Source organism: Barbus barbus (assembly GCF_936440315.1).
Source record: "Barbus barbus genome assembly, chromosome: 5".
Taxonomy (NCBI): domain Eukaryota; kingdom Metazoa; phylum Chordata; class Actinopteri; order Cypriniformes; family Cyprinidae; genus Barbus; species Barbus barbus.
The window spans coordinates 19,934,158-19,960,052 of record NC_136733.1 but is presented as its reverse complement, the minus strand read 5'-3'; the positions used below and the strand labels follow the sequence as shown (position 1 = coordinate 19,960,052).

At 39.3% G+C, this 25,895-nt stretch overlaps 1 protein-coding gene across 1 annotated transcript in view; it reads left to right on the top strand.

Moving 5' to 3' along the window:
• LOC306869771 (SET-binding protein-like) overlaps positions 1-25,895 on the top strand; it is a 65,375-nt gene that overhangs the window by 7,136 nt on the left and 32,344 nt on the right. The window contains exon 2 of the mRNA XM_079416676.1: positions 3,357-3,990. Within this exon, the coding sequence (XP_079272802.1) occupies positions 3,520-3,990 (471 nt within the window). The 5' untranslated portion in view covers positions 3,357-3,519. The remainder of the gene's footprint in view (positions 1-3,356; positions 3,991-25,895) is intronic.

Sequence of the window (25,895 nt, the reverse complement as noted above, 5' to 3'; positions counted from 1 at the left end):
ATCAACCATATTTACTTGTGAATCTTTGTGTGTACATACAGAAAAAACACTCCTGTTTGTAAACAGAAAACATGTCATCAGTTTAGTCCATATTGTGTAGATATTTTTGACTAAAGTAGTGCTAGGGACTTGTTTTGATTGGTTGTAGTCTGCTTGTTCTAGGTGGTTTCTAATTGGGCACTTGCACTAAAGAAAATTAATTGCACACCTCACAAACCCATTTTGAGGCATTATTAATGTCAGTAGCACAAAAGGGCATGATGAATTGCGCAAAGCTTAATGTTTAGGGAATGAATTTGGTTGTCACTTCCCAAAATAACCCAAACGAAGAATGCCCGTTTTTGCTTCCAGAGTAAAAAGTAAAACAATTAATTGTGAAATAGTTTAAAGTTTAAAATAAGAACAGTCAAATTGTGAAATATTGAGACAATTATATTATAAGTAGTCCCCAGTTAGGTAACTAGTTATGATATAGCTGGGGAAAACCAACTTTTAATTTTCCGTCGGTCTTAGTACACATGATGTAACTACAGAAGAGTCGAGCTTTAAATAGGAAAATGATCGAAACTCTTTGTTCATTTTTGAGTGCGATGCTAATGCTCTAATCCGATTCAATGATCTTTGCTAAGCTAAGCTAAAAGTGATAACGCCAGACCCGGAGATCAGCTGAATGGATTTAAAAACGGTAAGACTCTACTGTATAACTCTTGGGGAGTTGTAAAATGAGCCTATTCCCAAAAAGAGGAGTGTTCCTTTAATAGGTATGCTAATAAGCAACTAGTTAATAGTGAGCATTGGTCCCTATACTAAAGTGTTACCATTATTAGAAATAAGAGTCATAATTATTAGAAATAAAGTCACTAGTATGCGAAATGAAGTGCTTATTGTGAGATATACATTTCACAATTTTAAAGTGCCCCTATTATGCCTTTTCGAATATTACCTTTCATGCAGTGTATCATGTAGCAGTATCTGAACATAAACTTTCTGCAAAGTTGTGAAGCCGAAAGTGCACGATATATAAAGTTATTGTCTATCAAAAAAAAGCCTGCTCGCAATCGCCTAAACGAGTCGTTAGGAATTCGAATCTTATTCTGTTACGGCTGTACGTCACAAAGTAACACATTTGCATAATGTCTGCCCATGGGCTGTCATTTGCGCTGTACGCGGTAGACCAATCACGAAGGACTGTGCCATCTGACCAATCGCAGCAGCGAGGGCTCACGGAAAGGAGGGGTTTAGAGAGACAGATTCTTTTGTACGAGTCGTTTAGGAATCATTTACAAATGAGGTCAAATTAAAGCTATTTTTTGAGAAAACTAAAGTGTTTTTTGACCTTTGATGCATGTAAAACTGTTTTAGGAGACTCATAAAATAATATTAGCAACCTTAAAAATGGCATAATAGGGATACTTTAAAGAATAAAGTTACAATAAAGTGAAATGTAGTCACAATTACAATAAATATAGTCCCAATTGTAAGATATACTGTGTTAATTCATGATTATAAGAAATAAACTCATAACTACAAGTAACGAAGACACAGTTAACCTTTTATTTTTTTCACATATTGAACCATGTTTGTGCAGAACAGGATTAAGCCCTTAAATAAGGAATGACAACCATTTTTACCTGCAGCATGGATGTGGTCACTGTGGTGTCACGTCATGTTGTTTAGTCTGTTTGCCAAATAGCTAGAACACCCAAGATTCATTGGGACACTATTTAGAGGTATAGACAAGTAAGATATAAACAACTGGGTTTCATTGAGGATTTGTGAATGGCTGTGTTTGAGTCGGCACGGGCTGGAATGAGAATCATGCCATTTTGACTGTCATGATATATGATGGATAGATAGAGCTGTTTAGTCTAGCTTGGATCCAGGCTGTCTTGCGATAGCTGCCGTTGTTTTCAGTAGCCTCTCATCTGTCACCTGTCTAGCAGTTGAAAGGGTAAATGACACTGAGCTCTGTCTGACAACAATCCAACAGCAGATGAGCGCCTGAGCTCAATGCTCCAAACCCTCCTATACGTCTAGATACATCAATACTGACATCATGCGTCTGACGCTTGGGGAATGGAGAGTTTGTGTTGAGCTCCTCTCCGAAATAGAAACTGCTTATTTCAATTATTAGTGTTAAATTTGCCACTGTCCACCACTCTGGCTATTGCCAACTTTGTCTTGTAAGGCTTATCTACTGTGTGTGTCTCCAGGCATTCACATGACATAACATCCGTATGTCTGAGCCAATCAGAACGCTTTTTAGAATTATTTTTAGACTGATTTTGTCAGCCATGGTTTGTTTGAGTGATATAATTGACATGTTGAATAACGATAACCTGAAAAAAATTCTGCTAAATTCATTCAATACCCAATTTGATGCTATGTGTGCTGCGGAGGTGTTATATTCAACCCTAATTGGGCTTTTCCAGGTCTGTGGTCTCTCAGGTTGTGGTCTGTTTGATATCTGGAAAGTGTTTATCACTGGGCCAGAGGCCTCATTTGTTGACTTTCACACCGTGACTAGGCTTACTCAACTGACCACTAAAGCAAATGAGCTGGTCAGCAATGTAATTATGGTGTCAGGGAGTTTGCCTGGAGACAGCAGTACAACTGTTTCGGGTTGAAGATTGTGTGCTTAAACCCCAATGCTGATTAATTGGTGGTTTAACAAAGACACATTTGTCTTGTTCAGTAATTCACCTTGCCCACTTAAATAGAAATTACGGTACTGAGGAAGTATTTAATCACCATACACTGGTCTGATGTACTGAAGTGTTTAAAATGATAAATTCAATCACTAAGCCGTAAATTATTTTCATATAATGGCCAATAAATGAAGATTTAGCCATTTATAATTTACGGCATTAAAAATTTATATTCATTTTGAGATTTGTTAAAGATTAAGATAAAAAAAGTTTTTAGAGGATAAATAAAACTACATATCTAATAACAGCCAATATCTGACATGGTATTGGCAAATCTCTAATTAAAAATAAGTAAAAAGACATTTAGTATTGTGTAATACGCAGCTGTGTTTACATCCCTGGACCAATGAGATTTGTCTGGGGGCGGGGCTACCCAACACAATGTGACAGTAATCGAAACCAAGTGCTTACAAAACGTTTTGTAACTCGTTGCTTGTTGTGGCTGGTTAGGACGACAAAACCTCAGATTAATCTTGAAAGAAATGGGCTTTATTGTGTCATGTCTGGTTGGAAAAGATGTAAGAGAATGTGATGTGGTTAAACTGCTTTTTTATGTCTTTTTCACATAGGCTTTGGCCTGTCTGGACATGTATGGATGTGTTTAGTTTTAATTAACTAATAATTTGTTCTTTCTGAATCTACTTTCAGTTTCACCTGGGAAAAACTCCACCTTAACGAGATTTATAAGATTTCGGGAGCAGTAGAGCCAAAAACCATCACATCCCTCTGATTAAACTCAATCACCTGGACCGGTGACCCTCTGCCCTTTTTGGGTCCCTCTGCTTCCTGATTCTTGGACGAAGCTTCGTCAATGGAGCAAAGAGACCTTACTCGGACGGCCCGGCCCAAAGGAAACGAGGAGTTCTTCTCCACTGTTACCACCATCAACAGAGCAGATCTCAGTGAGGTGGGTCTCCTTGCCAGTCCAATCAAGAGCCTCCCTTTACCTGGAGAGCAACAGGACCATGAAGAGGACGAAGACCTCGGTCTGGGGAAGGACATCGATGTCACTTCTAATGCGGACAGTGAGAGATGGGGGCAGGGAGATGGGCTGGAGGAGCAGGAATTCTCTATCAAGGAGGCCAGTTTCTCTGAAGGCAGCCTGAAGCTGAAGATACAAACGACCAAGCGGGCCAAGAAGCCTCCTAAGAATCTAGAGAACTACATCTGTCCTCCTGAGATCCGCATCACCATCAAGCAGCCAGGAGAGCAGAAGACTGCCAGGCATGCCAAGAGTGTCAGGGGAGGGAAGGAGGAAGATAAAGGACCCCCCAGAAAAAGGGTTAGTGTCACTGCCAGTGTTTAGAAATGCTTTTGTTTTCTTGTCATGTGATCACTCTGTTGTGTTGATGTCATATGGTATCACAGGTATAGACAGTATGGACTTTAGTCAGAGTAGATGCCATGTTGATCTTGATGGCAGTGAAATTCCATTGGAAGCTGATGAAATACTGAAAGTATCTTTTCTATGGAAGCGTGAACAAAATATAATTTTTTTGAATGTAAAATGTGATTCTGTGCATCAATATAAATTTGAATGTTATGTACATACGAAACATTTCTTGAACAAATATTTTTTTGTGCTACAGAATTGATCCTTTCATCCACAAAATTAGGCGTCTCTTTAATATGAATTCAGAACAAAGTCAGTATTGTGATACGTAAACTTGGAATTTCAAGAAATAAGGCCAGAATTGTGTGTAACAAACTCGCAATTCTGGTAAAGAAAGTCTGAATGGTGAGAGAAAAAGTCGCAATTACCTTTTTTATTCAGTGACAGAAACTGGCTTCTGTTCTTTCCACACATTTCTGGTGGGCAAAAAAATTTGAAAAGAATAGGAAAAATAGATGCAACCTAAGAGATTATGACATGAGAAGAACAAATTTCTATATAAATCTTTGGCTAATTTGAAATTCTTGTGTACATTTGTAAATTTGAACGGATTGTACTTCTATCCCTCACAGCCTCCTTTGTGTTAAATTAAAGGGATCATATGATGCAATTTCAAGTTTTCCTGTTACAAGCTGTTTGTGCATAGATAAGATCCCTGAAGTTGCAAAGACTGAAGTCTCAAAACCAAAGAGATGTTCTTTATAAAAGTTAAGCCTCTGCCATGTGTGGGAAGATTTGCAAAACACTACCCAAATGTATACGCAATGAAAGGGGGTGTGATTTTTATTCTCGCTGTAGTATTGTTGCTGCCGCCAGCGTCATGTCCTGGAGATGTTGTGTTTTTTTAAAAAAGTGAAGTGACATTCAGCCAAGTATGGTGACCCATACTCGGAATTCGTGCTCTGCATTTAACCCATCAAACGTGCACACACACACACCGTGAACACACACCCGGAGCAGTGGGCAGCCATTTATGCTGCAGCGCCCGGGGAGCAGTTGGGGGTTCGGTGCCTTGCTCAAGGGCACCTCAGTCGTGGTACTGAGGGTGGAGAGAGCGCTGTACATTCACTCCCCCCACCTACAATTCCTGCCGGCCGGGGACTCGAACCCGCAACCTTTGGATTACAAGGCCGACTCTCTAACCATTAGGCCACGACTTCCCCAAAGTTTCGTTGTGAAAGTGAAAGTACTTTGTTTGGGCTTCCAAAGAGCTAGAAATCAGTAGTTAAATTGTATTTACAACACTGTTCCAGAACAGTTCAACCCAATTATTCGAGTGTGTGCTCTGTGCAGCGCATTTTACGGAGGACTATTTCCTGAACCTGGAAGAGTAGCCTACAATGCTGGCTTGCACAAAGGCTATTTCTATGTAGTGGGGCAATTCCAACTTTGCAAGGACAGTCTGACGCTTCTGACTTACAGCCTGTAAGTACTTTTCTGCTACTGACTATTCAAACGCGAGTTTTGAGCAGTGTAGAGTAGTGCTTGTTGTTTGTCGTTTCTCTGATCACAAATGCAGACATGGTAATGTTTACGCGGCGCGATGCAACAAATGCCTCGTTTATAATGGGTTTTATTGTTTTTGTGTCATCGCACTGGGACACGGCATCACAATACGGTAAGGGGCGTAACATTTCCGTCTCACGCTTGAGGTATTCAGCCAATCACAATGCACTGGATAGCTGGTCAATCAGAGCACGCCTCGCTTCTCAGAATGATGAGCTTTGTAAAAATCGGTGTGTTTCAGAAAGGCGGGGCATAGAGGAGCAATATGCACAGTATGTGGAAAATAATGTTTTTTGAACCTTAAACCGCATAAACAAAATGCATTACACCAAATAGACAAAATAATGTTCTTTTTAGCAACGTCATATGACCCCTTTAACTATGGCATCTGACTAAGGATGTTAATATAACCACTTGGACAAGTATTTGTCTACATTTTATCATGTCAGTTATAGCTTTCCAGCTCATGTTCTCTCTTTTTTTTTTTTTTAAGTGCTTTCTCTTAAAAGAAATCATGCTTATGCTGAGCCTAGATGACACATTTGCTTTTTCTGGGCTGTCAGCTTTTTGGCTACTCGTCAAATGAAGTGTGTCCAGTGTGTGCCACTGAGGAACGTAACAGCTAGTCATTAACCTTTTGTGGCATTTAGACTCAGCGAGTTTATTGACTTGCATGTGGTCCAGATATCTTACTCCATGTAAAGGACCTTTTTTGAATATGTCAATTTTTGATTTGGGATTACAGAATGGTATGAGCAGAATGATTTTTGGGCATGGTATTTTTTTTTTTTTTTTTTGTGATGTATTGTCAAGTATGGTGACCCATACTCGAAATTGGTGCTCTGCGTTTAACCCATCCAAGTGCACACACACAGCAGTGAGTAGTGAACAAATGCACACACACACACACACACCGTGAACACACACCCGAAGCAGTGGGCAGCCATGCTGCAGCGCCCGGGGAGCAATTGGGGGTTCGGTGCCTTGCTCAAGGGCACCTCAGTCGTGGTATTGAGGGTGGAGAGAGTAATGATATTGATATTGATTAATCATGATACTTCTTCACTACATGAGAGTATCATGGTAATTTCATGTTTTTTTTAATGATAGTTCATTGCTGTTCTTTGAAGTCTCTTGGAGTACCATGTAAATGCTAGGGATGTGCCAAACGACTGTTTTCAAAATCAACTAGTTCCTAGGTCACAAGGTAGACCCGTATAATTAGGCTGGTTCTGAGGTCATCTGATCCTGATCAGGTGCATTTCACAATGTTTCACAACGAAGCACAACGTGATATAAATAGAGGTCTCAAGACTCATTTTAAAAAGCTTAAAGGTTAGTTCACTCGATACTTAACCCTCATGTCACTCCAGACTTAAATTCATAATTGAAACAAAATGAAGCTTTGTAATGAAGCTTTGAATTTCTGTCCCCCTGTTGAAAGCTCATTCCCTCAAAATGCTTCAGACATTTCAAAATGTTCTTAAAGGAATCCATGTTAATAGATTTTTTTTTTGGCTTTCTGAAGAGACACAGTCGCTTTATATAACAAACATATTTAATTTAGGCTTTTATTCACATTTAAACATTGAACGCACATAGACTGCATCAAATATGGTAAACAGAAGCCCAAATGTGCTTGCTGGACATGCGAGAACCAATCAGGTTTGTTCTCTCAAGTACAGTTGAGCTTCAAATCACTTGGATTAAACGGCTTGATTTCTTTTTACAATCTATGTATGAACTTTTTAAAGTGTGAAAGGTTTCTCTGTAAAACCATCTTTTTCATTAAAAATATATTTTTCCATAAATGAGAAAGTCTTGTGGGTTTAGAATGACATGAGGGTGAGTAAATGATGACAGTATTTTCATTTTTGGATGAACTGTCCCTTTAATGCAACATTTTGAAAACACAACAGAGCGAAATGCTCTAAAACAGCATTGTGTTGGTTAGTTTGTCTGTTTGCGGAGAATGACTGTTGTACTTGAATTGAGAAACACTTTTCAGACAGTGCAATTCATAGTATGTTGACAGTTTGTGAATTAAAAATTAAAACATCCCAAAATACCAAAGCCAGGACAACCCACTTATCCTTAGTAAAGACCAGTTGGCTCCTTTTTTTTGCAAAGGGAGCTGCAGAGGATTGTGCCAAATTGAGTGAGTTCATGAAAATGTGAGACGCTAAAATGACTCCTTTTAGTAAACACTTTCAGCTCACCGCAGCGTGCTCCATCAAGTTTTCAAAACAGATATGTTGCATTTTCCCGTCCTCACAAAAGAATGAAGGATTGTGGGAGAGAATGGGAGGAGAGGCTGGTGATCCCGCAGCCAGAGTCTGCAATTTGACCATAATTAGGGAGAAAAATCTGTGCTTACTGAATCAGAGAAGGAACTGCCAGCATCAGCATCTTTCAGCAAACGCACCGCAGGCTAAAATTGATCGCGTTTGGTGTGGAATCTCTGGCATTGAAACTCTCTGATATCTTTTAATCTTTACAGTAATCTCTTAGGGTATGAATTATTTGTACTGTAATGGAAGACCAGCTCCTGCTGTTTCGTGTGATGTGCATTTAAAAGCTCATCCACGTCTGCCAAACGCATTTTACTTGATCCCAACAATTGATGGTTTGATTATCGGCCTTGAATTTTGTATGTGGCTGCATGTTATCTGATTTCCCCAGGGATTTCTCTTTGCCTGGAGAGGAAGGACAATGTTGCCAAAGCCAAGGGTCTCGAATTTCTCTTATTTTCAGGCTGGGAAACTTGGTCCTCGTCCACCCCACAGAGATGAAATTTTCTAAAGCGGCAGATACACGCAGTGGAGAGGGCGATGGAGAAATCAATGGAAAACAGAGAAAGGCTCAAGGAGCAACAGGGAACTGAGGCGGGAAGCCTGGAGTGCAGCTGTCTCTTTCTGGCAATCTCCACATTGACCACAGACAGAGGGTCAAAAAGGGCAGAAAGAAGAATAGAAGAGGTGGCCTCACGCCACCGTCTAAAGTGTAGCTGTGTCTATAGAAAACGGCTCCGAAAAGGCAAAGAAAAGCAACCGCCCATCCCCCAAATACATATTACAGATGGAATCCCATTCACTTCGAGAAGGGACAGTGCCACAAACTCGTCATTTAGAGCGACATAATCCCATTCTGTCTTCGCTGTTTGGAGCTTAGGCGTCAAGCTCAGCACCTCTTCTCATCTCTCGCTTACAAGCAGCGTGGGGTCAGGGGTTAGTGCGTAATTGAAACCGGCCCGGACACACTGAGAATAGGGGTTTACATCAGCCTTCTCGGACCGCGACAGCTGCTCGCTGCGTCTTCTATTCGTAGCAACAGCCTTTTTTCCCCCTGCTAATGTAATCAGAAAGCCAGGGCAATGGCAGTTTAGACAAGCCGAGCACTCTGATGAATTAACTCAAGCTCCTCATATGGATTAGACCTCCTCTTCCACTCACTCCACTTGATGACCTGTTTTGCACTTTGAGTGCTGTCGTGGGCTGCGTTGCTGGAAAATTAGTTTAATGCAGCAGAAGTTTTCTGCACCCACACAATAGTGTGACCACGCAGCCAGAAATAGATTGTAGCCTTCTCGCTGGTGTTGTAAAAGCACAGAGTCTGGGTGTGCAATTAAGTGGTCTGAATATGCAGAGGTCAGGACACGTTGTGTTTGGCATTTCCATTAGGACTTAAACGAAAGGTTTTGCAAATGGCATCTATTATTTTTTCCTTTTTACCAAACTCTGAGGAAAAACATTTAGTGTGAATGCACATTTTGCTAAAATGCTGTGAACAAATTTAAAAGGCTGCTACAAATGTCTCTGGATGATAACAGTGATCGCCCCAGTGCTTTTCCCATTTGTTTCCTCCACTGGGGTTTCAAAAACGCCTGAGTTGGTTATGTAATTCCTAGTTAATATTTGTAATGTTTTATGGGAGGGGCAGTTTTGGTGTGGTTCCTGCTTCTCTGGTAACATACTTTTCTGATTGGTGGATTCAAGGCTCTGCCCACTTTAGGATTGAGGATATTGTAGTTCTTCACAGGGAATTTGACAATTACATAATGTTAAAATCACACTGACTTTTGGCTTCTACAGAAGCAAATATCAAACAGCTCATGGTAGGTCTGTCTTTATTTCTGAAACCCAACTTGTTGCTTAAAGGCATTTTATATATCATGCTCATGCTATACTAGTAGCTGGAGGTGCTTGTCCACAGAAGCCCAGTTGACTTTAAGTCTATAATGTATTTGTATCCAGTATCACCCCTGTGGTTTAACACAGTATTGAGTTCATTGTGATGACAAGCCCGATAGAAGGTGGATCAATGCGCGAGCGTGTGCTCTCTGAGGGCCAGATGACAGCGATCTTTGCCCCATCACTGCTCCGTGTTTGACGACAACACTTTGATTGTCAGCCATTTCCGCCGGAGCGGGCATGCTCATTGGTGCGTGTTCGTCAGGAGAGAGTGTGAGCGAAGCTTCTGTGACTCCAGCCCTGACTTGACAAGGGGGCCGAGAGGATCGTTTTCCCTGTCAAGACGAACTTGTGGAGCTCGCTTCCTTGCGTTTTCTCTCCAAATGGTTCGTATTTAGTAGTTTGCTCGAAGAAAACGCATCCGTAATCAGTTTGAACAATGACTTCCTCTCCGAGCGACGATAGCGGAGGGGATAAGAGGTTTAAAAGCGGTGGATTGTGTAGCAGGGTAAATGCAGCTTTTGTGTAGTAATGATTGGGGAGTCTGGCAGGGAGCAGATGGGCTAGCTCTCTGTCTCATTGTGTCTGGCTCTTTCTTTTTTTCATTTTGGCTGAACTAATATGCCAGATGGTGGCAAAGAGGAAAGGCCAACAAGTGAGCTGGGGCATATGGGGAGCCTGGTTAAAATGGGACCCTACTGTGGCGGGGGATGGGCGGGAGACGTGTGATACAATAGCAGGTAATTAAGGGAAGGACTTGACTTCGCTGCTAAGCCTTTGTGCGTGGCAAAATATTTTTCAGGGGACCTGCCGTCAGCATCAGACAACACTGCTGTATGTCAAATTATTACACTGATTTTGCTCAATTGGCTGTGATTTATTTTTTCAGTGTTCACATCTGTGTTTGGGCCTTCATTAGTTGATACAGTCTTTTGGATAATAGTCCATTCATTGTCACAAAATTCTTGTTATTTTTTTGAGGACGGCCCATTCACGATATATTTGTACATTCATTAATCGGTTTGTCTTTTGTGTGGAATATTATGGCGTCTGGACGTCCAGCAGTCGGCCTGTTAATTCTGATGTCACGTCACAATTTCCGGGTCCAAATGTTCTGTCAGATGCAAATAGCAAACGGTGCAAATATACACTCATGGTGTGCTGTAATACCCATGAAAAAACCTTTATCTTCAAACTGAAATCTCAGATGGCCAGACATGGTTAAAATATTGGTGTCTTGGTGTCTGGAAACTGTGAGCTTAGAGACTGCAGTGTACACTGCAAGTTTTTAAATTCTTTGCTTAAATGTGAATAAAAAGTCCTTAGAAATGGCTGTGGAGATGGTATTTTCATATGGAGACAGATTTGTTGCTTTATTCCAAATAAATAGATTGATCCATGCATTTGAGGATTGCTCTCCATACATTTGTGAATGGCTTTCTGTGCATTTGTGGATCGCTGTGCGCATTTGTGGATTGAAACGTTTGGAATGTGCTAAAATGGTTAAGCGAAATGTGACTGTTATCTTATTGGCTTGAGTAGATGGTGGGTGAAGTCCACGCATTTGTGAATTTGTCAGCGTCTTGACGTTAGAAATGTTTCAAAAGCCACAAATGCGCGCAGCGATCAACAAATGTACAGGACACAATTTACAAATTAATGTCAGGCCAAGTTGTGTTCGTTGAATAAAAAGATATTTGTGAAATATTTTTTTATTTACAAATCTCATTTTATGTATTTGTGAATTTTGTTTAGATTTTTTATTTGTGGACCGTTTCGTGAAACTCTTTATTTATTTATTTGTAGTTCTGATTCTATTTTGTTTGTCAGTAAGTTTCACTTTTGTTAATCTCTTTACATTTTTTTTGTGGATCATAATCTGTTTATTTGGTATTATGCAACAAAGCTATCTCCATAATCTCCACTGAGACAAGTAGACATTTGGACCTGGAAACTGTGTGTGTGTGTGTTAAACCCCCTGTGTGAGTTCCTCTTACTCTGTTCAATATGCATCACTTCAGGACCTCAAAACACACACACACACACACACACACACACACACAGCCTCGTCACTCAGGGTTACAGCCCATCAACTCTGTGTCTGTGTACATAAGCTAGTGCTCATCCACCCGCCGAAAGTCTGGCCTTCATTCCCAAATGCATAGCTCACCCCAGTAATCTACTTCCATGGACCAGTCCAACTGACATATGTATCATATTTTCTTTAGGGATGCAACGATACCATTTTTTCAGATCCGATCCAGAAAATTCTGAGTATCGGCCAATTCCGATCCGATACAAGCGCAGTTTTTTTTTTTTTTTTTTAAATCAATGTAGAATTTCTATACTTCTGTGTCACTCTTCTGTGTGTTAAACACAATCTATTAGACAACTTCATTTTAATGAAAAATAACATGAAAAAATATATAGGGGCTGTTTACACCTGGTCACTTCATGCGTTTTGTAATATAAATCTGATCGCTCAAACCACTTCAGAAGGTGGTCTGGGCCGCATTCCAAACGAAACTGGACATGTGTAAACGCATCTGGTTGTTGAAACCACATATGTAAATTTTACTTGTCCCAAAATGTAAAAAATAAAAATAAACGTGTGAGACCGTGTTATAGGCTATATGACATTATAGTCAGATATGACTGCGCTAATGCAATACGCATCGCCGCGGACGAGTAGCTGAGTATCTCTTCAGCAAGCAGACACTGCTGCGAATGAAACTGAAAGTAAGATGCAGACGATCAACACAATACTCTTCATTAAAAGTATAAGACAAACTTATCTTTCCAGTGCTGATGCCACGTGCTCTCCTATTGCGGTCTTTGATCTTGAAATGAGCTGATAATTAATAAATATCTTATCTTTTGATTTCGTTGAAGTGAACTTCTTTACATTTAAATATAGCGCAGGAATTCAAGATCGGATTTATATCCGTTTTGCGACTTTGTGGCCATGTATAAATTGAAACGTTTGAACAAATCAGATAGATATCCGATCAGCGAAAATGCATAAAATGACCAGGTGTAAACGGGCCCATTCATAATCTATGACAAAAAATATTATTATAAATTAGGTTAGTGGATAATTTAGCTGCAAAATTTATTCTAGAAAAATCACGAGTGCACAATTTGATAAAATCTAAACATTTAGTGAGAACATTATTTAGTGGGGAACAAATAAAAGTGAATATGCGAAGGACTATATCTGGTAAAATGTTACACATTGCTCTTTGTATTGTTGTAAAATACATTAATGAAAACAAGTAAATATATTTATTTATAAATATAAACTAAAAAATTAAAAGACATTTCTTTTAAATGTATAGTACAATGAAGGCAGCGACATGATAGGAGTCCCATCTATCATATATATCATAAATGTTGCTGCCTCCGTTATTAATAGCCTTGATAGGACAGAACAAAAAAACGCTATAAATAATCTTTAATTGCAAAAGCATTATAATACGAAAAGCTCCAATAGACAGTGGCACAAAGTGCTTATGGCTTCCCGTGCGCAGAATGATGCGCTTGAAGCAGCACGGAGTCACAGCGCGCAGCTCCGCATAGAGAAGTTCAAAGCACAAAGGAAAGAGATATTGGTGCGTAGCTTATTAAATCTGTGCATAGTTTATTGATCCTTTTCGTTTAACGGTTTTAACTCTGTTATTGAGCGCTCTTGGAGAGAGTTTGACTGTCTTGACTAACCGAACGTGACACAGTTTGATTGCTGAACGGAGGATGACAGACAGAAGCAGCAGAGAGAAGAATTTACGTGAACTTGAATTTAACGACTTAAATGTTCATCTGTACCTCACATTAAACTATGAAATGGCTTCAGAACACTTGGACTTTGACTTTATGGTGCTTTCTAATGTTTTTGTGCTTTCGTGGGGCTTAACAATAACACAGAGTAGTATACGTACTATATCGGATCTGGATCGGTCTCATCTGACCGATACCCGATCCGACAGAAATTCCAGTATCGGAGCCGATACCGATCCTGAGTATCGGATCGACGCATCCCTAATTTTCTTTTGGCCCATGTGTCCAAACCATAGATGCCAGTGATGTAGAGTCAACAGTAATCACATCAAAAGAAATATAGACTCACATAAACTGACGTGTTGTTTGGCTTTCCTTGGTTTACTGCCAGTGTCACCTTCTTTCAGCTACATGTCTGTCTATCTCGTCATCAGCGCGAGCTGAATTCAGGTTTAAATCCATTTAGTATCTGTGAGGTGTGATAAGGAAGCTTCTTTTAAGAGTGTCCAAACCATGGCCCTCCTGTTGGCTGCCGATATTTATGTTCTAATGGCATTGGCCACTCTCTTATCTTTCTGTCACACAAGCCCTGCTCCGAAAGCTTCATTACCCAGCACCCATGGAGTCATCCTTTAATACGAGACCGTAATCATTAAGAGCCGGTCCAGTGTATTCACCGGAAAATTAATTCGGCATCTCTCGCAGAAGTCGATAGGTGACTCCCTCAGCCTCTTGATGTGAGGTATTTATAACAAGCTGTTTGTCATTGGGGGAGTGTCGATGGTGATCAGGGAGGAAATTGTGGGCAGTTGAGCAGTCAAATAAAACTGACCTCTGTGTGTAGGAGGCTGTCAGAACAAGAAAAAAGTCCCTTGAGTGTGGTTTTACTTCCTTTATTTAGAACTCTAGCTACTGTTGTTCATTTCAGGGACTGTCTAATCAGTGTGAATATGAGTGGGATGCAGCTGTATTAAGTTAATTATTTTGTAGATAAGTGGAGTCATATCTGAGACTGGTACTTGCAAAAGCAAAAATCACTATTGACAAGTCTACCTTAATATTTACTTATTTATTTTTAATTGAATGGGTTTTGTATGTTTAAAAGAGAAGAAAATAACAAAAATGTAAAAAAAAACAATCTACAGCTGCTGATTGATTGATTAAAAGGTATTATTAACTTAATCACCTGAGTTTGATTGATTGAATCAGATGAATCACAGTGAATTGCGCATTTCTTGATTTGCTAATGTAGATGAATCGAATATTATTGTGGCAAATGTGTAAGGCAGGCTTTCTCAACGCTGGTCCTCAAGGGCCACTGTCCTGCAAATTTTAGCTCCAACCCTAATCAAACACATCTGAACCAGCTAATTAAGTTGTTCAGGGTTACTAGTAAGCTACAGGCAGGTGAGTTTGATCGAGGAAATCTGGAGGACAGTGGCCCTCCAGGACCAGGGTTGAGAACCCCTGGTGTAAGGCATTGAATTGGCAAAATAGTGTAAATATTGTTTATAAATCATTGAGCATAAGCTGTTCGCTGGCCTGAAGAATACAGAAATCCATTGTTCAAATGATTTTGTCAATCTGTTTTCATAAATGTAATATTGGCCTATTTTTTAATATTTTTTGTTGCTCTATGCACGTACATGTTAGATGGACATTTTTGGTCATTGCATCACATCTCACCATTTTCTTTGTGTCTCACACCTTGAACAATGCATTTGTATAATGTCACTTATGTTCTGTTGTGCTCTGCCCAGCTGTTGAAATGACCCAATCATTGGATAACAAAGTGTTTGTTGTGAGTTAAGGTGTGGTCAACTTTACCTGTTGTTCTGCAAAATTTCACAGGCAAAATCCAGTCGTTTCTGTTGAGGTTGTTTGGGAATGTGTGTGCGGGCAAAAGATTTCCACGCACACATTTCACATCTGGTTCAGTTGGTCATTCTTATTTATTTCTTTGACCCTCAGAAAGCTGCTTGTGCTTTATACACTATTGACAATACCATTTTCCCAATGAAATTTCTCTCGTGTTACCACACCTTTTCATTTTGGTAGGTTTGTGACTTCTCACTGTGGTGGTTTGTTCCCAGGTGAAACTATGTGAGGTTACTCATCTCACCAGCTGTTTGCTAGTGGTCCTTGTCTTTGTTTTTTGGGCCACTGGGCTGCAAGAGCGGTTTTATTTTATTTTTTTCTTTGGAGAGGTGTGGGGGTTGGGTTTGGGCTCAGTCTCCATGATTTACTGCAGTCGAAAGACCAGCTGCCCCTCTGTGTCTGTTCAGACTAACCCTCCTCCTCCTCTTAGCCAGCTCAGGCACTCTGCCATTGCATGTGTTCATCCCAGACCCGGGGCAGTGGACATCTCTAATAAAACTATCGACTTCAGAACTGCTGCTCAAACATAACATTCTTTCATTAGGAGTGTGGTTTTGTATTGGTATCTGTGTCTATAACAAGACGTAGTTTTAGATTTGAGTAGATCGCCATATTTTGACCTGGGGTGAACTGTTGGGATGGTAGGCCGCTCTGGGGGATGGGTTGAGTGTGAGCGAGGGGGAGAAACCAATTTCAGGCTGGTGCAAATGATTTGACAGCATGAATCAGCCAGCAGCCTTGTACGGAAATGAAATTAGAGGCCCATTTACCTAAAAAAGCTACACAAATTTGGATAAGCACCAATCAGAACTTTTACTTGTGGAATTAAACTGAGCATCTAAAAAAGGTCTCTGAACAGATATGAGTTGAGTCTACTTAGGAACCCAAAGAGATTGTTGCAAGTTTTGCTCGCTCGCTCGCTCTCGCTCTCGCTCTCGCTCTCTCTCGCTCTCTCTCTCTAAACCAGTTTAGGGATTGCTGAGACCGGATCAATTGTCACAATTGGATCCATCTGTGATATTACTGAACTTTTCTTGACGGTTATCTACATAGAATTGGCCAATGAAATCACCTGTGGGATGGGGTTTGTGCTTAATTGGTTTGGGGACCAAAAAAAACAAACCACGCAATTCTTTTGTCTTGAAGTACCTTGAATTTGTTCTCTATTCAGTGACCATTTAGAAATCCTTCAAAATCCTATAAATATTATGACTTTAATGTCTTTTAAATGATGTTATAGCATATCAATCAAGACGTTGCTTTTAAAGGGATAAATTGGAATGAAAATTCTGTTATTAATTACTCACCCTCATGTCGTTCCAAACCTGTTAGATCTTTGTACATCTTCGGATCACAAATTAAGGTATTTTGGAAGAAATCTAAGAGCTTTCTGACCCTCCATAGACAGCAATGTAACTACCACGTTCAAGGCCCAGAAACATAGTAAGGACATTGTTAAAATAGCCCATGAGATGTCAGTCTTTCAACCATAATTTTATGAAGATACAAGAATACTTTTTGTGTGCAAAGAAAACAAAAATAACGACTTAATTCAACTCTTTCTTCTCTTTCAGGTCAGTCTCTGCCACCATTAATGCTAGTACCACAACGTATGCATGCTTAGCAAGTGTCATTTACTCAAAATAAAATCACAGCAATCCTTAGTGTAATTACATTATTTAGACATCAAAGTGACCCATTTATAAAACAATTATTTTTTTCATTTTAGTGTTATTTACCAGTGGGTTCAGATGTTAGGTTATTTAAAATGGCTTGAACAAAGAACAGCTTTTGATCTGGCATTTACAAAAGACTTTCACAACACCCAGGTGGAGAACGATCTTTTAATTGACATGTCTAGCCCGGGAATAATTCTGTCAGGTGTACACAGAAGTGCTGGCACATTACGTTACCATGTAAGCAGAAAATGGAGAGTCTTTAAATGTGGCTTATTCACTACACAAGGTTCAAATAAGCAGTAGAATGCTGTGGCAATACTGAAACCCCTAGCAGTCATACTAGTAAATCTGGGTTGACTCTGAAAGACAGACGCAGGTCAGGGTTTAGACAACTGGAATCTCCCCCCCTGGTGAGACCTTTACATTTTGGTTGGTGGTTTCTATAAACAGACTGTTGCCAGCCACATCTAATCCATGAGTATTTCTTTTACGAGTGCTATGCCTTGCGTACACACAAAGAATATAATTTACCCATGTCTGTATGTGGTAGTCTGTTTCAAGGCCTCTCATGGCACGCTCACAATCCCTCTGTTGTGCATATGCCAGTGCTGTGGGCGGACTGTATACATATCTTCTCCTTAAAACATTAGCAAGCTTCACCTTTCAGTGCAGTATCATCAGTATGCTTGTTGCTCAACTTTGATGTCAGTATGTTGGTAATGTGGTCATTCTGATTGCTTCACATTCTGAAATGTTTCAATCCGTTTGGTCAGTGGTTTTTAACTAGTTGCTGGTCTATTATGATGGCTTGTGGACAACATGAAAAATGCAACTAATCAATATTGATGGGTTGTGAGACATGAATTTCCTCAAATTAAGTATAATTAATAAAACTATGAGCGGTAAAAGAAAATATGACCCAGACAACCTTAAATATGGGTTCTGTTGTATTGTATGTTTTGTGTATTGAATTATTTGTCACCGAGAGCATGAACCCATTTTGTGCTGTATAAATAATTTTGGTACTTTGTTGAATCACCACTTGATGTTGAATGTACAGTGTGGGTCCTGAAGCCAAGCCAGTTGAGAACTACTGCTGTAGATCATTCAGAGCTACAATCACACCCACTGTCACTTGTACTTTCACAAGCCTTATAAATTAGGTCAATCCTTTTCTGCTGGCCTCTAGACTCTGATTGATTGGAAATTGAATTCTGTGATAGGAGGGTGACAGACATGACCTCTGATCTCTATGAAATTGTAGCCTTTGCACATCAGCAGTTACCTTGCATGAATGTTTTAGGATAAGCAGAGCTCTGAAACTGAAGTTTAATTGAATTAACTGAAGTATGTCAGTTAATTGATTTGCGTCATATTTAACTGATCGAAGGCCTGAATTTAGGGCTGCACGATAAATTGCATTGAAAACGCAATCACGATTAGACAAAAGCTGCGATTATAATGTGCATCTTGTTAGTGAAGCACGGTTCTGTGATCAGTAGTAAATCTCCATCCGAGGGCCAGAGGGCATATAATAATGCAATGCTAATCGACATAGCAGTGATAAAGGCTTCGAATACTATGAAATACGTGTTGTGACTTATTCTGTTTAAGAAGCCACATCTCACAGAAGGATTTATTTCAAACATTCGACTGACATTATGAAGTGAGTTTGGAGTAAAATCATGTTATTAAATGTGGTATTTTAACGTGCTTTCAGATGGAGCAGCATTTACTACCCAGAACCATAGTCCACTGAGAAGCAACAGCTTTCATTATCGCGAACGGTTTCTTCGATTTCATAATTGCACATTTATAATTTATAATTATATATAATATATATATATATATATATTAGTGCTGTATACCTTGGAGAACCTGGCGATACGATACATACCTCGATACACAGGTCACGATTCGATACGTACCTCGATACAGAGCTGTCTCGATACGATTTGATACAATGTGACACGATTCGATACGATTCAATAAAAATACATGGGCCAGAGCCAATTAGTTAATGCTGAACACATTTACTCAAACAGAACTCTGCATTTTTCTTCAATTTAATGAAGACAAAAGTGCATTATAACAAAGTGCATTTTGCTTAAATATTTGCAACTTTAAGTGCTCTGATTAATTGTACACAAATTGTATTAATCTGGAAATTACCACAAGTCAACATTTAACTTTCCAAGGGTACAGTCTGAGCTCACACAAGCACAAAATCTTCTTATTATTATTCTTAACTTCTTATTAAATCTTCTTATAATTCTTTTTTGTGACACCATGTACTGCCATAACATATTTCACTATGAAATCACTTAAAGGTGCCATAGAATGCATTGATACAGTATTTTAAATTGTTCTCTGATATCTACACAGAAGGTATGTGGCTTAGGTAAGGGCAAAAAATCTCCAGAAACGATTTTACATGTCCATTTACAACCCTAGGATTTCTCCCTAGAATGAAACGGTCTGTTATTGGCTTATTTGGCAGGGTCATGAATAATAATGAGCTCTGCTCTGATTGGCTGTTTCACAGTACGGCTCATCAGCAAGAAGGAAGCACAGGGCGGAAAATATATATTTAAATACTTTCTCTCGCAGTTATATCGTCGGGTAATTATACTGTATATAAAACGCGGGCATCAGGGAGCCGTTATTAATATGCGAGGCATTGAAACTGCTTTTGAACGATCCATCGATCGCGTTATAGTTTCACTTTCAAGAGACGCGATCACACAAACTATGTTTACATTATGGAGCAACAGTACTTACCACACATTTCACAAGATCAGATGCTTGTCAGTGGTGCTCAGGATCTGTAAGTCATTCGCCATCATCCTAATCTCTCCTTACTGAGAGTGAAATCTTATGTACTGTAACAGGCTACCGCTAGCAAGGAGCTAACCATGTCCCTTTAGTGGCTCGCGTTATTTGCTTTCTGTGCCTTTCTGAATACAGACACCAACCCATCCCTGCACTTCACACCCCCTGCACGGCCTGGAACATAACATTTATTTTGTTATTTTCGCTGTTGTCCGCGCTTGTTTATTTACGATACCTGCAGAGCTTCTGATGGTTCGGCCGGCTTAAAGTGCGGGTTTATGCAAATGTTGGGGGCGTAGTGATCCCGAATGTTGCGTCACAGTCGGTGTTATGTTCTGATTCGCCTGTTTTTCAGTGGTCTTTTTTAATCACGAGATTTACATATGAAGGAGAAAACTATGGTGTTTGAGGCTCACTGTATGTCATTTCCATGTTCAGAACTGTTATTATTTAAATATGCCAGGGTAAAGACAGTTTTTCATTCTATGGCACCTTTAAATGCTACATCTTGCTTTAACATTTTCCATGAGTTTTTTTTAAACTCGCGGGCGCCGCTGCGCACCCTAATGGCTGGGCGGAGTATCGATACTAAGGGCTAGAATATCGATACTGTATCTTTTTTATTATATCGGTATGTATCTAAGAATCAATATTTTGAGCACACCCCTTATATATATATATATATATATATATATATATATATATATATATATATCTATCTATCGTCTATCGCACACACACACACACACACAGTGCCCTCCAAAAGTATTGGAACAGTGAGGCCAATTCCTTTAGTTTTGCTGTAGACTGAAAACATTTGGGTTTGACATCAAAAGATGAATATGAGATGAGAGATGAACATTTCAGCTTTTATTTACAGGTATTTTCATCTGGATCTGATACACAATTTAGAAGATAGCACCTTTTGTTTGAACCCACCCATTTTTCATGTTACCAAAAGTATAGGAACAGATAGAATTAACAGATTAAAGTGAAAAAGACTTGATATTTAGTTGCAAATCCTTTGCATTCAATAACTGCATCAAGCCTGTGACCCACTGACATCACCAAACTTTTGCATTCTTCTTTTGTGATGCTTTTCCAGGCTTTCACCGCAGCCTCTTTCAGTTTTGGGGGGGTTACTCCCTTCAGTCTCTTCTTTAGCAGGTCAAATGCATACTCTACAGTATAGTAAGTGTGGAGATTGACTTGGCTAGTCTAAAACCTTCCACTTACTGTTCCAATACTTTTGGAGGGCACTGTATATATAATTTTTTTGTAGCTTGTCAGTGAACAACACGTGTCAAAGACTAGCACAGAAGAGAAGAAATTGTTGAATATAGTTATTTTTGTTTTATTTGCGCACAAAATATTCTCATAGCTTCATGAAATTAAGCTTGAACCACTGATGTCATATGGACTATTTTAACAATGTCCTTACTACCTTTCTGAAGCTTCAGAAAGCTCTCGGATTTCATCAAAATATCTTAATTTGTGTTCTGAAGATGAACAAAGGTCTTACGGGTTTGGAACGACATGAGGGTGAGTAATTAATGACAATTTTCATTTTTGGGTGAACTATACCATTTAAAGTGTTTTTTTTTCATGAAACTATAGATGGCAACAAAGAACCATTATAAGCTCAATAAAAACACAGCTAGTATAAATATGCAGAAGTGTCATTGAGATTTCTGAGTTACGTTTGAGTTTAAGAACAGTATGTTTCTCATCATATCGCTTCGGAAGACTTGGAATACAGTGCACAAGTTGTTCTATTCCATAGAAGAAAGTCATATGAGTTAAGAACCTGTTTTGAAGAATTTTCATTTTTGGCCAAACCTGTCCCTTTAAAGGAATAAAAAGTGAAGTGAAGAACATCAAAGTGCTCATCCTGGACAGAACTGTTCCTTTATTCCTTTACTAATAGAGCATGAGGGTTAAAAGTAGCCTACTCAAGATCAGCAGTGTTTATTATCACAGCTCCGTGGAACAAAAAAGCCTGTTTAGCCACAGTTTCCGTTAATATTGCCCAGATGTCAAATTACAGTTTTGGGACCAGAGAAATGCCCAAGGAATGTGGGAGGGCACAGGGTTACGGACTGTAATGTTATTGGTGTTTTCAGGAGGAGTGGATTTATTTTACACGGATCACCACTTTTCACGCCGTCTCAATGGGGATTGTGTTCAGTAGGTGGGGCAACACTGGATATGGCCTCCAGATTTTCTATCAACAAACGAAACTAGCTGTATATCCTGTTGTATAAAGGGAAATTAATTCACAAACCCACCAATCAAAGCCTCCTGAGAGCTGTTGATCACACATGCGATTGTGAATCTAGACTATACAAAGATTCACGGTGACCATATTGCCGGTTTATGTGCCGATTACTGCCATTAGTCATGTACGAGTACACCCTCCCTGCCCCTGAATTTTAACCGGTGATAGCAAGGCACTGAGCAAAAAGGTACTCCATCCTCCTAAAGCCACCACTCTTGAGTGCTCTGTGCACACTTTTGTGTTACTCTAGACTTAAGTCACTCTTCATTGATCCTGATCCCCGTCTTGAACCCTCTTATCTCCTGATGTCAGTCAGCTTATAAGGCTTCCCACATTGGACTTTGGTCTGAGGGAACTTTGCCTGAGTTTGTCATGAAGTAGCCCATTATCCCATAGTAGCTAATTGGGGTCCAAGAATAACAGGAAGTGACCCATGCACCACCTGGATGAGAAAATGTTAGCAGTCCAACCAGACATCTACATCCTCGGCATTAAGGGGCATCCAGACTGACAACAATCCAGTCTCAGGACGTCGCCAAGTCACTTTTGGTTGGTAGTTGCTGTTCTTGCTTGGCTGCTATGTTAAGATGAATGTCACAAGTATGAAACTGTTGTAAACTGTTAAACCTATAATGATACCAGTTGTCCTATAGTATCAATAGTACTAGGTGCCAGCTTAATTTTGTACATGAGACAGGCGGCTGTGTTCTAATGCTCACAGTTGTATGCAGGGCCTAAAATTAACACTCGCCAAGCGTCAAATGAGAGTAAAACAAACGGGATGATAAGGTCAGAGCAGTGTGATGACCAGCTTGTCCCTAGACACGGTTCAAATAACTTTTTACCTGAGAAGATTTTGCTGCTTAATTTCGGAAGATTAACTTTTCCCTTCTTTATTCTTCATAACCCGAGAGTGTGGTGACACATATCTGGGCTCACGCCGCCTAAATGGTGCAGTGAAGTATAGTTTGAAAGGCTGTGCGTTTGGCTGTACACACATACCGAGCCGTTTCAGACAGCTCACCAGTAGCGCTTCAGCGGACGAAAACACACGCAATTATGTCAAATCCACGTCATGTGCATCAGGTTTTAAAGAGACAGGGCTACTTTTAAAGTGAAACCTGCTGAAGTCTGTAAATCAAAGAACAACTAAAAAAGAGAAATCATTGGACTCTTCTAGTCACTGATTAACTTTTGTAGCTTGAATAAAGATTAATCTGTATAGTTTATGCATATACAATTTATAGTTTATGTGAAGATTGTTTTTAAAATCAATTAAGTTGTTATACATTTCAGAGCCTATTAAATGTTAAAAAATAATGGTTTTCAATTATACTGTAATGTTGAATGGCTATAATTAATAGGGAAAATTGAGGGAAAATGTGCCTAATAGAGACACCTGTAGCAGGACAAATTAAAAACATTGTAAATATGTTTAGTCATTGTAGTAGTAACTGCCTGTTTTTGCATGGCCGGTAAAAACATTTTGGTGGTAAATTTGATCACGTCACTGGCCATTGGCAGTTGTGGCACAAAGTTAGTTTTAGGCCCTGGTTGTACGTGTATGTTGTAAACATGGTCAGAAATCTCTTAAGTGGATGTTAACAGACGTGACAGAAATAGCATTAGACCTGCTGCTGTCTATTATTAACTAAACACTAATTTCAGTTTTGGCTATACAACTTTAGTCATTTCAGTAGTTTACAGTCGGACAGGATCACAAACTTTGTTTTTTTTTTTTTTTTTCAAATTTCACTATTTATTTATTCATTTATTCTCTTCATTTTTAAATGTTTGTTCTTAATTTTATTACTAAATGTTTACCTAAAACAGTAATTTGTGGCTAATTGAATCTTAAAAATCTGTTTAAATGTTAATTTACTTTAAGAAAATTCTCTAAACTACACATAATTAAATTAATTAAAATTATAATTATTAATTAAAATGGTTTATGTATATTTAATATTTAACTTAGAGTGTGTTCAGTAGCACTTTTGTCTTTTGCGGTGCTATTGAAATCATGGTACCTGAAATCTTATTGAGAATTTTGAAATTTGACTGGCATAGGTGCTAAAATTGACTGCTAATTGTGATATTGTGAAATTGGCTGCAGTGTTCAATTGTATAAGGCGGCGATTCACATGACTGATTGCTCCTTGCATGCTGCATATGTTGCTCAGTGTTATTGTGTCACCAGTGGTCTCTGTCATGTCACGTCACATCAGAACGCTCAGTCTCACTGAAAATGAATGACTTGCGATTACTTTATGGTGTTGGCTGTGTACTCTGTATCCATATAAATGTCTCGAGTGTCCTTTTAACTCACTGCAGTGGATTTGTTTGCTCATCAGAACTCTGAGACCTTCTCACTGCATCGGTTCTCTGTGAGTGGCACGGGCTGACCTCATAGCTCAGCACACCGGCTCTCAAGATAGATCTGAAAAACAAAACCGTGTCAGTATTCTGGGGCGTCTCTTGAATGTGACCCTCATGAATGTGATCAGTAATCATTCCCAACAAGCCTTTGCTATGTTTATAAGCTCCAGTGTGAGTATAAAACCTACGTACAGGTTGACTTATTAACATTTACAATCATGCAATTAGTTCTAGCCAAGCAAATGGCTTTGAAATGAAGTATTATATAGACCTTGATGCTGCATGAACATCCACCAGCAGCATTCATTAGGTTAATTTTTAGGTGCTTTATTTGCCTTTGGAACAGGGATAGGAGTACTCCAAAATGAAATGCTACAAATGACACCATATTTGCTGACATTATGAACCATTACTGCCCTGAAGAAATGTGCGAATATTTGCAGAAGAGCATGGCGTGGGTGTCTCCTCGGTGTAACAGCGGTTTGTTAATTGGGTCCTCAGTAAGAAGCTGAGGCCTGTATGCTGTGAAAGTGTGTTTCCTGCCTGTACCGATGCCTGCAGGGCAGCTGCCTTTGGTAACCACAGGTTCTCCTGTGAGAGCCTTTGATTTGGTCAATAAAGTGAGCCTGGTGATTTCAGAGCCTCTCGTGTGTATGTTGGTTAGGATTGCGTCTGGTGAATGAGAATGTAGCAGTTGACTGGCTTTGATCTTTTTGTTCTGGGTGTTTGTACTTAATTAAACAATGCTAATGTTAGCGTAACAAGAAACAAAGAATATAAAACTTACATAGCTAGTTATTAATTAAATGACCTGTGTTTTTGTGAGATTTTCATTAGATGATCCAGAAATGAAAATCATCATTTACTCACCTTCATGGCTTTCATCTTCACAACACAAAATGAAGCAATTTTTTAATATTCTCTTATCCTTTGTCCATCCACTGAAGTTCCAGAAGCTCAAACATGCTTTTGTGACACACAAGAACAAACCTCATTGGCTCTCACGTGTCAAGCAAGCATGTTTTTTGTAACATTTTTGATGGGCTCTGTGTATGTGCATTGATTTACGTGTAAATTAATTTATACAAAATGAAACCTGTTCATCATATAAAGTGATTGTTTCTCTTCAGAAGACTTGGATTAAACCATTCGGTTCATATGGGTTAACATTCTGAATTCCAAGTTTTGTTATAACAGACTTTCATTGGAAGGACTGTATTTAAAAGTTTTTGTGTTGTCATGCTGTTGTCAACTAGAAAGCTTTCCAAGTCATGTTAGCAT